Source organism: Ambystoma mexicanum, chromosome 8, assembly GCF_040938575.1.
Source record: "Ambystoma mexicanum isolate Mex_15411 chromosome 8, UKY_AmexF1_1, whole genome shotgun sequence".
Lineage (NCBI taxonomy): Eukaryota > Metazoa > Chordata > Amphibia > Caudata > Ambystomatidae > Ambystoma > Ambystoma mexicanum.
Genome location: NC_090929.1, coordinates 1675267000 through 1675285668, shown reverse-complemented (window position 1 = coordinate 1675285668; position 18669 = coordinate 1675267000). Strand labels below are relative to the sequence as shown.

General features: G+C 48.5%; 1 protein-coding gene across 1 annotated transcript; it reads left to right on the top strand.

Annotated features, from left to right (window-relative positions):
• Positions 1 to 761: 761 nt before the first annotated feature.
• LOC138473446 (protein LDOC1-like) lies at positions 762 to 1091 on the top strand. The gene has a single exon (XM_069612098.1). It carries the CDS (start codon positions 762 to 764, stop codon positions 1089 to 1091), a length of 330 nt encoding a protein of 109 aa, XP_069468199.1.
• The last annotated feature ends 17578 nt before the right edge of the window (positions 1092 to 18669 follow it).

Here is an 18669-nt window from a genome sequence, read left to right as displayed (position 1 = left end):
GGCGTTGGCGGCGCCATTAGGATGTCCCAGGTTTCTCTCCCTACTTCCTGGTTGCCGCTCTAGTCTTTTTGTTCTGTCGCTCTGTTTTTCCTATGTAAGCCATGCCCCTTCACAGGCTCGGCGCGTTGCAACTTTGTCAGTATTGCTCTGTTGCTTGCTTCCGTGCTTTTGTTTTGTCTTCCGCCTGTTCTAACCTCCCTTGCCTTCCTTCCATCTCCGTCTCCCTGTTTTCCCTTCTCCTTCTCCCTCCGGCGCTCTGCTGCCTCCTGTGCCTACCTTTTCTCCCGCTGGCCTCCCGCTTCCTCTTGTTGCTCCGGTGAGTCCTTTCTCACCTGTGTTTGGATTGATCTCCCTGCCTACCACGGAACTCTCTTACCTGTGGGAGCCGGACCTGTTGCTCCTTGTTCTTGTGGAACACTCTTCCTGTGTGTCGACTTCGGACCTTCTTCCATCCTATCCTGGTCTTCTGTTGATACCATCTCTGAGAGGGTTTTTTTAAGCCGTTGCTTTTTTCCCTCTTTCACTGGTCCCTGCGGGAAGGGGGCCCACTGCTTCCCTGCTTGGCAGGGAATTAGGGTGGCTTTTCACCGCCGACGACCGTATCTCTTCTCAAGAAGAAAGAAAACAAAGAAGAAGTTTACTCGGCAAGAAACCTCTTCAGAGGAATCAGGTGAGGAGGAGGGGAGGTGGATGCTGATATCACTGACAGCCCTCCTATCACTGCTAAACCTGATAGTTTGCAACGCCTACAGTCGAGATCAATGGCTACTCCTGAACAAGTACAGGAGCTTCTCTCAGCAGTGCATAATCTCATGCAGGAACTACAGGCTGTCAAGACAGAAAACACTGCTCTCAGGCAGAGGATAGACCGTTTTGAACAGTCCCGAAGTGACCTTCCTCCTATGCCTTTATCCTGTGGGAAATACGATGGATCACCAAACGAATTCAAGGAATTTATGGAAGCTTGCATCATCTACTACACTTTCAAGCCCCATACCTACGCCACAGACCAAGCCCGCATAGGGTTTCTGATATCCAATTTAACAGGAAATGCCCTGTCCTGGACTGCCCCTCTGGTAACCCTCTGGTAACCAGTGCTAGTCCTTTACTACAAGATTACTCTGGGTTCACCGCCCAATTCAAACTGGCTTTCGAACGGCAAGAGACCACCTTGGTAGCCAGTGAACAATTGCTGGATATTCGCCAGGGAAGCTTGTACCTCTTGTCATATATCTCCCGTTTTAAGTGGGTGGCTGCCGATGCAGGTTGGCAGGAGAATGCCCAGTATACCATCTTTCGTAGGGGCCTGAGAGAAGACCTCAAGGATGAATTAGCCAGGGTTAACCGCCCTGCCACTCTTACTTGTCTATGGGCTACGGTCATTCAGCTGGATTTCCGTCTATCCGAAAGACGGTCGGAGCGTCGAAGACAGCGTGGGTTCTCAGGACTGGCAGAACCTAGTCCGTCCTTCCCCACTCCTACCTGTTTGAATAAGGATGAACCCATGCAAATTGGGACCACTCGAGGACCACTCACCACTGAAGAACGAAAGAGACGCAGGGACAACAACCTGTGCATGTACTGCGGATGTAACTCACATGTTTTGAGGGACTGCCCTGATGTGCCACCCCAAAGGTCGGGAAACGCCACACCTCGGAACTCGTGGGGACGAGTTACCGAGGGGGATTCTCTGGTCCCTTTGTTTCGCTATCTATTACACCAGCAGCCAACTCCACGGAGGACAACCGTCTTATGGTTGTTGCAGTTCAGTTGTCTCTCTCCCAACAAACCTTTGAAGTCTTAGCTCTGCTTGATTGCGGGGCGGCAGGATGTTTTATGGATGTCGTCTGGGCTGACAAGACCGGCATCAGCCGTTTGGAGAAAGAGGAGGACCAGAAGGTGGAGGGTGTTGATGGCAAGCCTTTAAGTTCCGGTCTCATCACACACACCACTTCTCCTATGGTGATGAAAGTGCTCCATCATACTGAGACCATCCAATTTGACCTGATCAGAGCGGCACATTTCCCTGTTATTCTGGGGGTTTCCTGGCTGCGGAAACATAATCTTACTATTGATTGGACCAAGAACCAACTGTCTTTCTCGTCCAAGTATTGTCAACAATCCTGCTCTGTACAAGCCCGGTCTGCTACGGTCCATACTCTTCCTGATCCACCTACTGTAACGCAGGTTCTCACGGTGAACAGTATACCCAAGGAGTATCTGCAGTATCAGGAGGTGTTTCAAGATGTTGGTCCTCAAGAGCTACCACCTCATCGACCAGAAGACTGCCACATCACCCTTCTTCCCAATGCTGCGGTTCCCTTTGTGCGCATGTTCTCGCTTTTCCTCAAGGAGAAGGTGGTTCTTAAGGAGTACCTCGATTCAAACTTACACCACAGACTTATTGAACACTCCCACTCTCCTGCTGGGGCATCCCTGTTTTTTGTCCCTAAGAAAGGATCAAGTGAATTACGGCCATGCATTGACTACAGGGGCCTCAACTAGGTAACAATAAGAGATTGTTACCCTATGCCACTCATCAGGGACATATTGGAGGCAGTGCAGGGAGCAGAGGTATTTTCCAAAATTGACCTCCGAAGAGCCTATCATCTCCTACGTATCCACTCTGGAGACAAGTGGAAGACTGCATTCCGTCCTCCTTTTGGACATTACGAGTACTGCGTCATGCTATTCGGCCTGGTAAATGCGCCATCCATGTTTCAGCGCAATCGTCTATCTCAACGACATCCTGGTATTTTCTAAGAACACCCAGATCCATAGTACACATCTTCACCAAGTTCTTTAGAGTCTACAAGACAATCATCTCAAGGCTAACGCAGAAAAGTGTGTTTTTGGAGTTCCTCAGGTATCGTACCTTGGCTTCATTCTCTCTTCGGAGGGTGTTCGGATGGATCCGGTCAAAATAGAAGCCATAATTCATTGGCCCACTCCTGGTTCTGTCAAGGAAGTCCAGAGATTCCTGGGGCTTGCACATTTCTACCACAAGTTCATCCAAGGCTTCTCCGACACTGTACTTCCAATCACCAGGTTACTTAAGAAATCTTCAACCCCTTTTAATTGGACTCCAGAGGCTAGTCAGGCCTTTCAGAGATTAAAAGAGAATTTCTGCTCTGCTCCCATCCTCCGTCAACCCGACCAGACATTAATATTCATAGTAGAAACTGATGCCTCATCAGCTGCTTTGGGTGCAGTCCTCCTGCAGGAACATGCGGGTCTGGAATACCCTGTGGCCTATCTATCTAAAACCTTAAATGACAGTCAGACCCATTACTTCGTCATCGAAAAGGAACTATTGACTATGAAGACCGCCTGTGAAGAATGGCGTCACCGCCTACAAGGGGCTAACCATCCCTTTGAAATAAGAACAGACCATAAAAACCTAAAGGTCTTAAAGAACATGGAATGCGTCAATTTACACCAGTCCCAATGGGCTCACTTCTTTACTCAATTCAATTTTCTTCTGTCCTACTTGCCAGGTTCTAAGAACGTCCTAGCAGATGCCCTTTCCAGAAAACCTTATCCGGGGAATGCTTCAAAGGAACCCCTCATTCTACTACTCCATGACGTCAAGATCATCTGCTCTGTAAATACGTTTTTGGAGAAGGTACGCAAAGCCACGCAGTCTGCTAGTATTTCTCGCACTACTCTGCGCTCTGAGAACATTCTCATCCAGGATGGTCTGGTTTTCAAACAACAATGCCTCTTCTTGCCCAACACACAGACCCGGCTTACTGCACTGAAATGGTGCCATGATGACCCTGTGGCAGGAAATAGAGGGGTTAAGAACACTCTGGAACTCCTACGACGGAGATTTTGGTGGCCCAATATGTCCAAGGAGGTTGCCTCTTACGTCCATTCCTGTCCGGTATGCTGTCGGTCTAAATATTCTACTCAAAAATCCATTGGTTTCCTGCAACAAGAAGAGGTGCCTAAAAGACCCTGGAGCCTGATCTCGACCGATTTCATAATGGAGCTGCCGCCATCGGATGGGTATTCATGCATTATGGTTATGGTAGACTGTTTTTTTAAGATGTACCATTTCACGCCATTGGCTGGTTTACCCACCGCAGCAGAAATGGCGACTGTGTTCGCCCGAGAAATATTTCGCTTACACGGTACCCCGGGCAAGATTATCTCTGACAGGGGTCCCCAATATACTTCGCGCATCTGGAAAGAACTTTGTGAAAGGCTGTGCATCGACCGCGCCTTGTCATCAGGTTTTCATCCCCAGACCAACGGGCAGACGGACAGGACCAATGTCACCCTTGAACAGTATCTATGGTGTTTCACTAACAGTCAACAGGACAACTGGGTTGGTCTGCTTCCCACTGCGGAGTTTGCCTACAACAATTCTGTACAAAGTGCCACCGGCCTTAGTCCTTTCTACTGTTCAAATGGGTATTATCCCAGCTTTACTCCTTCGCTATCTTTTTCCACGTCTGTCATTCCTTCTGTGTATTTTCTACTCGCTTGCTTAACAGAGGCCCATAAGACTGCCGTTGAGAGCCTACGGGCAAGCAGCCAGCGCTACTGTTCTCAGAGCAATCCCAAGCACTTACCCTCTCCCACCTGGCAGAAAGGTACTAAGGTGTGGTTATCCACAAAGTACCTCCCTCACTGGTTGCGCCCCTCAAAATTGTCACCCCAGTTCTTAGGGCCTTTTCCCATTCTTCACAGAATCAATCCTGTTGCATTCCGCCTTTTACTACCCAAACACATGCACCGCCTTCACCCTGTGTTTCATTCATCTCTTTTGGGGGAGTTCAGGGTGGATCCTTTTCATCGCCCTTTGCCCCGAGATCCGGTCCCTACTGGGGTCCCTCCAGAGGAGTATGAGGTGGCCTCCGTTTTGGACTCCCGCTTTTGGCGGGGCCGACTAGAATACCTCATCCATTGGAAAGGCTATCCCCACTCGGAGGACTCCTGGGAGCCGATCTCTCATGTGCATGCACCAGCTTTGGTTCAGAGGTTTCACCGTCTGTTCCCGGGCAAGCCGGGGGGGGGCCTCCTTAGGAAGGGGGCATGCTGTCATGCCGCAGGCTCCTGGTAGCCGCTGGAGGCTATGGAACACTTGGCGTTGGCGGCGCCATTAGGATGTCCCATGTTTCTCTCCCTACTTCCTGGTTGCCGCTCTAGTCTTTTTGCTCTGTCGCTCTGTTTTTCCTATGTAAGCCACACCCCTTCCCGGGCTCGGCACGTTGCAACTTTGTCAGTATTGTTCTGTTGCTTGCTCCTGTGCTTTCGTTTTGTCTTCCGCCTGTTCTAACCTCCCTTGCCTTCCTTCCATCTCCATCTCCCTGTTTTCCCATCTCCTTCTCCCTCCGCCGCTCTGCCGCCTCCTGTGCCTACCTTTTCTCCCGATGGCCTCCCGCTTCCTCTTGTTGCTCCGGTGAGTCCTTTCTCGCCTGTGTTTGGATTTTTCTCCCCGCCCACCACGGAACTCTCTTGCCTGCCAGAGCCAGACCTGTTGCTCCTTGTTCTCGTGGAAAACTCTTCCTGTGTGTCGACTTTGGACCTTCTTCCATCCTATCCTGGTCTAACAAGGTACCCCAACTACACCCTTCAGGACGCTTTGCAGTGACACTCCTGTTTTCCATTTGTTTTTCTTCCGGAAGGCCAAGACATTCCAACAGTCTTCCGTTGCTACCATCTCCGAGAGGGTTTTTCCAAGCCGTTGCTTTTTTCCCTCTTTCACTGGTCCCTGCGGGAAGGGGGCCCACTGCTTCCCTGCTTGGCAGGGAAGCAGGGTGGCTTCTCACCGCGGACGACCGAATCTCTTCTCAAGAAGAAAGAAAACAAAGAAGAAGTTTACTTGGCAAGAAACCTCTTCAGAGGAATCAGGTGAGGAGGAAGGGGAGGTGGATGCAGATATCACTGACAGCCCTCCTATCACTGCTAAACCTGATAACGGTACATAATTCAACGTTACTTCCTTTGTCTCTCCTTTGTCTGGGCTATCCGTCACATACTGGAGCCCTTCTGTTAGCTGCCAGTAATTATTGTACATGTGGAGTGTCTTGATGAAGTTATTTTCATACCGGTATATGTCTCTTGTCTTCCACTTTATTATTGCCATTCTCCCTTGGAAACGTTCTTGGAAACGTCCTTTTGTTTGGAACAGGGCCAGGTATATCAGGCATTCTACTGATGTTGCTGGTACTTCAGTAGCCAATGTTCTGGAGGCGCTCATGGCGTGTGGGATCAGTGAGCACACATAGCAGTTGTCCTTGGTTGTCCCCTTACCAATTTTGGACATGTGCTGATGCCACATGTTGCTGAGACGTGTGCGGAATCTGTAAAATATGTGTCAACCCCATTATTATCAACATATGTGCTGTGTTTAATCCTCCCCCCTTTTAATCTTGTTCTGCTCGTACCACCTGACACCGTACCTGTTGCAGCCATGGTAGGGGTTCATTAGTAGGAGGTGCAGCCATAACATAAGAGGCATAGTGTGCCTGCCAGACAGCAGCAGCAAGGAGACCAGTGATAAACAATAAACCTTTAATTTTTAATACAATAGCTAATATCACCGGCATTTTCCTCTTACCTTTGCTGCGGTCCTGTAGCTTATTATTTGTGATGATATAGATTCCCGCCTGAAAATGTCTAAAAGTAAGCGTTAATTTGTTAGTTTTGTTTATTCAAGCTCTCCCTACCAAGTAATCGTTTAATGCCCAAGCAAAAAGCTGTTCCCACGCATATTTTAGTGACCTATCGCTTAGGGCTGGTAAGTGCTCGTGGAGATGTGGGAATGATTGCTCTATGGCCAGAAGGAACATGTTGTAATACACACATATTTTTCTCTTCTTTAAATATTTTGCTATTTTTATAACGTATACAAATTGGTGTGACAGCGCTTCAGGTGTGTCGTTGTCTGTGGGCAGCATTTACCTTTGGGCAAAATGCAACGTTAGTTACTTCACTTTGCTTTATACGTAAACAGTAATACGCAGTACCTGCATGTGCAAGATAAAAAGAGAAAGAGAACATGCATGTGTCTACAAGTGTGGTGCAATATGACAGTTTGTTATACAATGTCCTTTATTTGGGTAGTGGCAGGGCAGGGTTGGCCGGGTAGTGTTTTGTTTGCTCTGGGACCTCGTGACCATGGGGTGGGTTGTGGGCAATTGTCCATTTGAGTCCTTATTTTGGGATGGGACAGGGGCTGTGTTGCCGTTGTCTTTTGTTGATGTTGCTGCTGTTTGCCCTGTCATCGACGAAAGTGCGGGTCTGATCTTTGTAGGGCTTGATTTCGTGTAGGTGAGTCCAGACCTGTTTATCCCTAAGGTTCACTGCTCTAGTAGTTACTTTCTCGACCTGGTGGGGCCCAGTGAATCTTGGGCTATTCCACTTTCTATTAAAATTGTGAAGGAGAACGTGATCCCCCTCGCTTACTGTCCACTGTGCTTCTTGCTCCTGTCCTTCAGTTGTTTTGTCTTCTTGTTGGGTGGTCTTTGACCCGCCCCACATCCTCTCGAGCTGTTGAGAGATAAAGGTGAAACTAGTAATCAAGGAAGATATATATTCGTACATTTCATCACCAAAAAACAGTTTGAACAGAGTGGCAATCGGTTATGGCCCTTGATGGTGGTGTCAGTGGGAAGTGCATTTGGTCTCCGGTCACCACCTCGTGGGGTGTGAGGTGGTGATCCAACCCTGGCCTGTTTCTTAACTCAAATAGGGCTAAGGGGAGACAGTAACGGCAGCTTTTTCTTGGTTGATTGCTGAATTTTTTCTATCTCTTCTTTTAGGAGGCCGTTGAGGTGTTCCCAAACGCCAATTCGCCTGTGGGTGGTACGCACATGCAAACTTGTGCTTGATGCCAAGGAGAGCAGTTATGTGCTGAAACATTTAATTGGCGAAGTGTGGGCCATTGTCTGACCGCAATACTTTGCACACCCCCCACCTTGGGAACACCTCCCTCACCAGGAACCTTTCTGCTCTAAAGGCATCTGCATGGGAGCATGGACCGGCTTTGATTCACCTTGAAAATGGGCATACTACCACAATCATGTATCTGTACCCTTGACATACGTTGACCATGTCAACGTAGTCAATGTGGAGGTGTAGGAACGGTCCTTCCGGCCGGGATATAATACCTTTGATCACTTGCAGCGTGTGACCGGCTGTAAACTGTTGGCAAGTGAAACAATTATTAATGAAATTTGCAACGTGTGAATTTAATTCGGGACAGAACCACCCTTCCTTAATTCGTGCTGCAATCACCTCTTTTCCTGTGTGTGCGGGATGATGCAGTTGTTTTCAATAAGGCCAGGGGCATGACTATTTGCCTTTATTGTTTTGCCGCCATAACGCGTCTGTGGGGACATTGTGCATCCCCTTATGACCCAGAGCTCTTTCTCTGCCATGGGTGCTGCTGCCTGTATATCCATTATTTCATTCTCAGGGATATGAGTGTACCCATCCTTCATCAGCATCTGTCTTGCCCCCACTCTCCCATTATCTTTTTCTTTTTCTGGGGGAATCCAAATCTCCCCATAGTACACAGCATGTTTAGCATATGCGTCTGCTGTTTCATTACCTTTTGAAATGTGATCATCTCCATTTGTACGGGTCTGACACTTCACCAAGTCCACTTCTTTGGGGTCTTCAGTTACTTCAATTAGTTCAGCAAGTAGTAGGGCATGTTGCCCTGGGGTGCCGTCTGCCCTTCTGAACCCTCTTCGCTGATATTCTATTAACCCAGAATGTACAGTTGATATGACGTATGCACTGTCAGAATATATAGTTACTCTTTTGTCATTGCTTTCTTTTAGTGCTACAATTAGGGCCACTAAATCTGCTGCCTGGGCAGAGTAATGTTGTGGTAGCTGGACACATTTGACTGGGACATATGTCCGATCCTCTATTAATCTCACCACTGCTGCACCTGTTCTGTGAACCCCATCATTTTGGTCAATTGTTGAGGACCCATCAATGTACAGTATTTCTCCCCCCTCTAGAGCGTTTTCCTCAACTTTTCTTGTGCTTGAATATGTGTCGATAGCTTGTGTGCAGTCATGAGCATAGTTGACATCTTCTACTACCTCTGCTATGAACCTTTCCGGGTTCACGTTGCTGCACCTTACAATTGTCAACTCAGGTCTGGACAAGATAACTTCGTACCCTGATGCCCTTTGAGTGGTCAGTGTTGATTTTGGTTTGTTCAGAATGGCAAAAAGGGCAAGTTCCACATACAGTGTAGTTGGGCAACCCATTGTTATTGAGGATGAATTTTCCACCGCAAAGGCTGTGGCAGCCAGGCTCTGCTCGCACGGGAAGTGTCCTAACAATACAGGGTCCAGGTGCCCGCTGTAAAATGCTACTGGTTTACCCTTGGGGCAACCTCGCGTGTTTCCATTTTGGGTTGTGGTATGTGAAACTTGTCAAATCTTGTGAGTCAGGGTGTAGCGGTATTGAGAAAAATGCATTTTTGAGGTCAATCACAGTAAATCGTGATGCCTCTGTTGGTATTCCACGTAGTATAGTGGCTGGGTTAGCCTCTATAGGGTATTCTGCCTCTACAATGTGGTTGAGCGGTCTTAGATCCTGAAAACGCCAAGACCCTCCCTTAGCCTTGCGCACAGGATACACAGCAGTGTTGCATGGAGACTCTGATGGTACTAGTATACATCTACCTATCAGTGCTGTTATTGTTTCATATATTCCTTCATCTGCCTCTTTTGATAGTGGGTATTGCTTCACTCTCGGCAGTATGGCCCCTTTTTTCAAATTTATTTTCACACCTCCAATGCTTTTGATGCAGCCCACGTCATATGGACTGGTGGTCCATAGAGATGCAGGTACTTTCGCCATATCCTCCTCATAAAATGGCACAACTGTAGCGGCTGGTGCTTCTAGCGCCAGTGCCATCCTCTGTGCTACGTCTCTGTATGTTACCGTCGCCCAGATGTGGACGCTCATCTGAAACACCATCTCCCCATCACCATTATCATCTGAGAAGAGCTCCTCATCAGATACTTGTGTTAGTCGGCACCCCTCTGCTAGAGCTATAACTGCCCTCCATGCTCTCCCTTCCCTGTCTTGGGCATGCACCGCGATGTAGTCCTGTGTTGCCGCAATGCTCTCAATGCTCAGTGATATCCTTGTCCCTTCCCGTTCACTGGTTGGTGTTTCAGGTATGAAAAGGTAAGCTGCTGGCTTCCTCCAAACCTTCCCTTCCATTCCTGGCAGCCATGCTATTGCCATGTCTGTCCCATATTGAAATAGTTCTCCATCTATTGTTTCGGCCCTTGCTACTGTTTTGCCGCAATAGGCCTGTAATATTTGTCATGCTGTGAGCATGCTTATGCCTGGTGTAGAGCAAATTATTAATTTGCTAGTAAAGGAGATAGTCATGTTCAATCTGCTCATTATGTCTCTACCTAGTATGTTAACTGGTGGCTTTTTTGAGTATAGCAGCGGTAGTGACATACCATGATCACCTACAGAAAAGGAGATGTTATCTGTGAAAGGAACCAACCCTCGAGTCCCAGAGAATCCTTGTGTGTTCATAGCTTTGCCTGACAGTTGAAACTTCCCCTCTCTTATGCATGACCTAGTGGCCCCTGTGTCAACTAAGACGGAAAAATGTTTGTCACCTATCGTCACCTGTATGCGTGGTTCCTTCGCAGGGTTAGGTGTTACTGATAGGATGGGACACATCAAGGACATCTGTGGGCTGTCCTATTGTGGGTATAGTGACTGTACTTTTCCTGTGTATGGGTTGTTACCCAGTATTGTCACCCTTCCAAGCTGTGTCTGGGCTACAGGTGTGTCAGTAGATGTTATTGCATTGTCTTGTATTTGTGCCAATTGTTGGCCAGTTTGGACCTGTTGTTGCTGCTGTACGTTTGGCTGTTGCTGCGTTTGTGCGTGTGTTTACATGTGTGGTTGTTGCTGCTGTTGTGTTTGCAGTATCTGTTGTTGTTGTTGTGGCATTTGTGTTTGTTGTGGTGGTAGCTGTTGCTGTATCTCCTGCTGTTGGTAAACCTGTTGTTCTCTCATAGGCCCTTGCTGTCCCTGCTCCCCCCATGCTGCTGTGCTGGTCTCATCCTACATATGCGTGACATGTGTCCTACTATCCCACATATCCAACATGTCGGTGGTTCCTGCGCTTGCCATTGAAGTCCCCCTATGTAGTCCTGATACCCCTGCTGTCCCTGTTGATTGTAACCTCGGAACCCTCACCCTTGCTGGTATGTGGGTGGGCCATATCCTCTCCCTCTCATTTGCCCGCCCCTCCCTCTGTAGTTGTTTGAGTACCCGTTTCCCATTTGCATATATCCTCCCCCCATTTGTTGTGTGTATGTCAGGGGAGGAAGCATTTGCTGTGTCACTACTTGTGCTTGCTGTGATGGTGCTACCTTTTGTTGTGTTGTGTCTTGTGTCACCGATGCCCGTGGTTGTGCGGGGGCTCTTATCAGTGCTATCTCCATGGCATATTTCGATAACTTCTTTGGACCAATTTTGCTTCCTCTGCCTTCCTATCCTCCTCCTTTTGTTTCATTTTCTCCTGCCACATCCTGCAATAGTCTACTATTGTCAGTTGTATTTCTGGCCATCCTTTAGCTTCCATCCCCACTAACTTCTTTAACTGTCTCTGTACTTGCTCCGGGAGCCCGTATGTGGTAGAAAATTGCTAGTGTTTTGTCCCACGGTTCCCGTGTTTCCAAGCGCCACTTCTCCTGAATCTCCTGGATCTTCATTCTCACGCATCTTTCGTGATGTAATTGCTCCTATATCTGAAGTGTCTGGAAATTGTACTCTTAATGCTTGCCAAAGCGCATGTCTACAATTGGCAAAAGGTGCTCCATCATGTTCTGTGTCATGTATTGTCACCCCGGGGAATCTCGCCCTCTTCCATATGTCGTCAGTAGCATCCCCTAGTATGGAAATTAGGAGGCCCTTCACGTCTCCCACCGCTAATGTTTGCCTGCAGTGTGTTTTTCCATCTCATATATCCATTTCCCAGCTCCTGCACTCAGTGATGGGAGTCTGCATTTTATATTTTCCTTGTCTGCATGCTTCCAGGGGATGTATTGTGGTCTCGTTCCTCCCCTCTCTAGTAGTGGCATTAAATTATACCCCCCTCCCTTCATCCTCCTGGGTGTGGTTATGTCGCAGTATTCATCATTTTCCTCCATGTCTGGTGGCTCTTCAATGTTGTCAATGTTACAGGAGTTTGCTCTTTCACTCCCTATATCCCGCCTCCCCTTTTTTGTGGCCTTCTGGTCCTATCATGGGCGTGCATGCTCTCTCTTCCTGCCTGCGCCCTGGGAGGTTCCTAAGCCTGCCAACATATGGGGTGTGTGCGGGGGTTGGCGTCAGTAGGTGTGGTGTTTGTGCGGGTGTGGGTGTTAGTGGGCGTGGCATTTTCCCTATTATCTCCCTGCTCTTTGTTTCCCCTGCGTTAGGTCCTCCCTTTCTCTCGCATGCCCATGGTGACTCGCAATTAGTTTGTCTAAACTCTAACTACTTTCATCTCTTCCATTTATGCTTAAATCCTCCTCTTCTTCACTGCAAAACCCATCAGCTAATGTTGATCTCCACTCTGTGCGTTTTTCCACTACCGTCACTGACTTTAAATCTATCAAATCTTCATCTGTGTACTCACCTCCACTACCCACAGCTACCTCTGTTGATGTTGATGCCATTTCCTTATCCTGGTGTGTGTATTTCCTTGCTCCATTTTGATTGATTGATTGATTGATTGATTGATTGATTTATAGAGCGCCTTACACCAAGGGGCTGTACAAAGGAACAACAAAATACGAGATAACAACAACAATAACAGTGGGAGCAGAAATTACATCATGAATCATTCAATAAAACATTGGAAAGAGCAATTTACTGAAGGGGGAGTGGGACTAGATGTGAGGGGGAGGGGGGTTGGGGATGGAAAGGGTGAGGGAAAATGGAAGGGAGAGAGAGCAGGAGAGGGGAGAGGAGTCAGGGAGGTGGGGGAGGGGAAGTGGAGGGGGCAGAGGAGGTTTTCAAGAAGGAGAATGGAGGAGGAGGGATTTGAGGGAAGTGCAAAATGAGGAGAAGGTTGTATTAGAGCAGATTGTGAGAGGGAGCAAGTTCCAGTGCAGAGGTGCAAGGAGTTGGAAGGATCGGAAACGGGAGGAGGCGCAGGGGGATGGATTTTCCATCCTCCTATCTCTTCCCTCCCCTTCCTTCTTCTCCACTACTTCACCACCTATTTCCTCTCTTTTCCTTTTTATTTCTTCCAATACTTCTGCACCTGCCTTTGCTAATATCCTCTCCTCAACCTCCTTTCTCCCCTTTATTCCCCCTTCCCTTCTTAATATGCTTTCTATTACCTTCCCTTCTTCATATTTCCGTGTGCTTTCAGCTATAATCCTCTTTTTCCACATTCCCATTTCCCTATCGTTCTCTTCCCTCTCCTCCTCCTTCCTTCTCATCTACCTTTGTTCTGCACGTGCCATTCTTTCTGCTATTGTCCTGATGCACTCTCCTTACTTTTTCCGTTTTTCTGCCTTCACCTTCATTCTCGCCATCTCTTCCTTATGTGCTTTCTTTTCATTCTGCCTCTTCCGTGTTTCTTCCTCGAACTGCCTGAGCAAGGTGCTTCGCACGTTCCTCAATTCCGCCAACCTTTCCTCCAGTGTCTCTTCCTCTTCTTGTGACAGTCGCCCTTCTCTTTCTCCACTTACCTCTAACCCTGTCTGCGTGTTTCCCTTCTCTTCCTTATTTACCAGTTTCACTGCGTCCTCCTCTTCCTTTGTTAATGTTCCTCAGAGCTTCAAAAGCACCTGCGCTGCTATCCACTCCTCTGGTACTACGTCTGTAAACCTCCCCAATGGCCCCCTGTTATCCCCCTTCCTTACCTGCGTAGTTGTTGAATCTACCGTACCTTCCTCCCCAGTCCTCCTTTTGCTATCATCCGGGGGGGTGTATGGCGGCGGGCTGTATGTGGGGTTGGAGTATCCTTCAGCAGCTTTTAATTGCTGTCTGGCCGCTTCTCTAAGTTCTTTTAGTGGGTACAACCCCCCTTCCTCCTTCTTCACTATCTTAGCCACTTGCGCTCCTTCTGCCCCTTCTTGTTTGACCTTCGCCTCTGCTCCCGCAAATGATCTTTCCGCCTCTTCTTCACTTTCTTCAGTGCTGGGTGCATTTTTGTTTTTCTCATCCCCGCCCCCTCCTTTCTTTTTCTCTTCCTTTACCTCATTTTCATCCCGTATCCTCTTCTCCTCTTTTACCCCCTGCATTGTGTACATACCTGTGTCCCCAGGTCTAGTTCCCTGGAACATCTTCCAGAGGTCAAAAACTTCTAAGTGGTTTGCTAATTTCTTCCCCTTGTAGGTATTGTGAATGTATGTTAACAAACTATGTTGTGTATATGTATCGAAGCTGCCGTTGGGCAGCCACGGTAGTCTTACTTTGTTGTCCATTCCTTGTGTCCACTCGATACTGTACTTAATTACTTTTTCCCTGTGTGGTGTCAATGTCGTACAGATGTGTTGAAGTGGAGTGGTTAACGCGCTTCCCATGTTCCTCCACCCGGCTCAGGCCCCCAATCCATAGTACAGGGCCATGTTACAACTTTACTTTTCCAAATGTCAACCCTTTACCTGGCCCCGTAAGCTGGGGACTTCAACTGTCCGCTGAAAAGAAAGCAATCTTTTATATGGTACAGTTATTACTTATAACTACGGCCCCCTTCGGCCGTGGCACACAAAGCCCCCTGCGGCGATGTGCCCTGTGCGGCGTGCCTCTGGTCTGCCCCACCTTCCTCTTCCTTTTGTACTTGTCACACCTTCAATGCAACTTCTCCTCCTCCCCTTCTTCTTTTTCCGCTAAAACCCCACCTTCTACTTTCACCAACCCCTTGTCGAGCGCTGCCGGTGTTCTCCGTGCATGGCCGCCTCTCCCCCGTGGCCCTTCCCTGTCTGAGCGCGGCCGGCGTTCTCCGTGTGCGGCTGCCTCTCCCCCTTTCCTCCTACCCGTTCGCACCCTCTGTCCCCGGCCATCCCTAGATGGACGTGGGGTGTATCGCGATGTCCTAAACAAACCCTATGGGTGATGTCACCAACCTCTACAACACACTGGCCCTCATTACGACCCTTGCGGAAATCGAAAAACGATGGCGGAAATGTAATACCGCCATCGAATACCGCTCGGTGCGATTATGACCCGTCACCGCAAAGTACGATGCCATTAGCGACACCGTAGTGAACGCCAACGCTAACTGCACCAAGTACGCGCACGCGCGCCATGCAAAACCGTAATTACCACCATGGCGCAACGGTACGCGAATTCTGACCCTAGCGGACATTTACTTAACGCCATCAAGCATGGCGGAAAGTACCATTCCGCCATGGTGAGAATTACGGCATCGTGAACCAACCGTAAATGGCCCTACTGAGTGCCTGTACACCACTCCCTGCCCACATTGCACAACTCCTCGTAGGTGCAATGAAGTCACACAATGCAACCAGTGAAATGTACAAGTCACCCATGCATGCCAACGAACAAATGAATGTAGGGGCTCCAAGTGCCTTGTGAGTGGCCATCCATATTTGGCATGTCACCATTGCCGTACCGATGCAGCACAGGCATGTGAAGGTTCAAGTACAGCAATATGAACTGAAATATGAGACAAAACAACAACAGGCCCCCATCGCTTGACAACAGTGTAAGGCAACATTCAAAGCAGTATCCTGAGGGAGACTGCACCAGCCCTGTACTCTTGCCAGTAAACAAACCAACCATCAGCATAAGCATGTACCACACAAGTTGGCAGAGTGACTGAGCAGCCAGGCTCATCCCAAGAGGGGCCAATGGGAGCTGCAGGGCACAGATGGCACGAATACAGAAGCTATTCCAATGGACATGACCTCAGTCTCCCTCCAAGAAAACGCACGCAAACACAGGCACCTGTGACCAGCCATTTTCTGATAATCACATCAATCCACCAATCCACCTGGCTGACCGGCATCTGTTACACAAAAGCTAATCCCCCGCCCCTGAGCATGACATCATTAAAACAGTCAAAATGGCTGCCCCTATCCCTGACCTTACTGGGCTTCGTAGGCAAACGCGGCCAGTACAGTACCACGCAACTATACTCAGAAGCCGGAACCCAATGCAGATCTTCTCACAATACACCGCTCCACAAATAGGAATATGCTACATTACTTGCAAAGAATAACGCTACACGGTTAATATCTGAATAAAATATTAATGCACATCAAATTCACCAAGCCCATACAGCTATTAGGTCATAAACTCCAAAATATTTTTCATTACTGTGGGCTGCATCCGCAATAAATGACCAGCTTCTTCTTGTGTGACGCCCTGTTCCTTCATGGTACACAGGGGCTACATCCACGTACAAAAAGGCAACATGGAAGCGCCTAGAACCGCAGGGCCGTCCCATTAGGTAGGCACTAGTCCAGCTGAAAGGTTGATATGTTGCTCCTAGCCACTAGTACTGCGTAAGGGCATGTGGCCCATTGGCGATCGTCCCATAAGATCGTAATGGTGCTCCACTGATTAACTCGAAGCAGCAGGTGTCGGGAGTAAAAGCCATCTGCAGGAGTGGCATACAGATGGCAGCGGCAAAAGGGGAGGAGATACCTGTCACCCAAATGAAATGAAAAAGAATAGTATGGGCATCAGAACTTCATTTGTATTACTCACTTCAATGATCACACTAAATCTACAGGCATATGCATGCTAGCCCACTCAAAAGGATTATTTCCACCCAAAAATCACTTGCGAATCATAACCATATAAATCGAGGTGAAAACACTATTACAAACGAGTGTTTGTGTGCATGCGTCTGTTAAAACAGAATCCATTAGATGGGATTAGTAACGTGCATAGACACAAGTGTTTGAAGGCGCGTCGAGACAGGGAGGGTTCAACAAGGGCAGATAGACGATGGTCCCACTATGGCAGCTCTGCATCACATAGCGCAGGGGAAGGGGATAGATTCCAAAAAGCCATGTACATGGTAAACTCTCAATTAAATCATCTGTCCATGCATCCATACATCATTCCCTCATCCCGGTATAAAAACGCCTGATTATTTACTCACATAACATTTGAAATTTCCATTGAGTCTGTGCGTAATGCAGTCTGCAAAATCCACTGTGCTCCAGCCCGGAATTCTAGTGATGTGAAGTAACATGCATTTGGGAACGTCCTGCCTTATCGTCCACTACGCTATTGCGCATCCCATACTATTCATATCAATCATTGCATTCTCGCCATGGCCCCTGTCCCAAGGACATTAAACAATAGAACGTTATATTTGCAGTCAGACCTGTGGGCGTCTCCTCGCCGCTAGCTGAAAACCGAAAGCGCTGTCCTTCGAATTCCTCATTTGCAACATCACGTCGAAAAGGCATCTGTGACCGCTCGAAATCACAAAATCATCCATGTTGTGCGGCAGTGCGTGAAAATGGCAACTGGCTTCACTCACAAATGGGACGCCCCGCCCGTCGGTGAACCTCGGTACAGTGCTGCATGAGGGTCCACCGTTAATCGAGTACTACATTCCACTGACCCTTCACAAGTTTGTTCGCGACTGCAAAGATTGAATGTGAAACAATGGGACCATAGCAGAATGAACATATAAACCAATATTACACTGCCATCGGGATTAAATACATGATTGTAATAGCAAGATGCCATGCGTCACATTGCAGCGTTGTGTGCGGGACGTGCTCGCCCAAAGGGGATTGCAGCTGGCACAGGTGGAATGAATCACCACAGGTGGAGGCTATACAGCCTGAAAACACATAAATTGCACACCCAACCCCCTCCCACAACCACACCCACTCCAAAATGCTACCGGCAGGACTAGCGATGTTGGCCCTGGGGGACCTGATAGCACTGCAAGTACTCCAACTTCAAGAAGAAGACGAACACCAACTACTACAACAACCGGCCGCACAGAGGAGACGCAGGAGGAGGAGGAGGGCAAGGCAGGGCCAGCAAGGCCCACCAGCACAGCCACTACCACCACGCAGGCAGCCCGCAATCCCACGCCTCCGAGCTCATCCGTTCAACCTCACTGCTGAGCAGATCCACACCCTCTACCGTTTGGACCGGGACACCATAATCGCCATTGTGAACATGACACACGCTGACCTTGTCAGCATGATAGATAGCCCAACCGCCATCCCACCCCTACTGAAGGTGGTGTCTGTACTCCACTTCCTGGCCACAGGCACCTACCAGCACACAGTCGGACAGTTGCATGGCATTTCACAGCCACTGTTGTCACGGACACTATTGCAAGTGCTCGATGCCCTCCTGAAGCACGCAGACGACTACATCTCTTTACCACGCTCGGAGCAGGAGATTACAAACACAAAAGTGGGATTCCATGCACTTGCCGGCATACCGGGTTGCATTGGTGCCATCGACTGCACCCATGTGGAATTGGTTGTCCCACATGCCATGGAGGTCCAGTACCGCAACCGGAAACAATATCATTCTCTTAATGTACAAATGGTGTGTGACTCCAACAGGATCTTTACACATTGTTGTGCCCGATTTCCTGGATCAACCCATGATTCTATGGTCTTGAGGAACTCTACAATACCACGCTACATGGAGCGACACGCTGGGAACAGATCCTGGCTACTCGGTGAGTCTCATTTCATG

Excerpts from the sequence above, each read along its gene's own strand:
- LOC138473446 (XM_069612098.1), top strand. The coding sequence starts at position 762 with ATGGCTACTCCTGAACAAGTACAGGAGCTTCTCTCAGCAGTGCATAAT.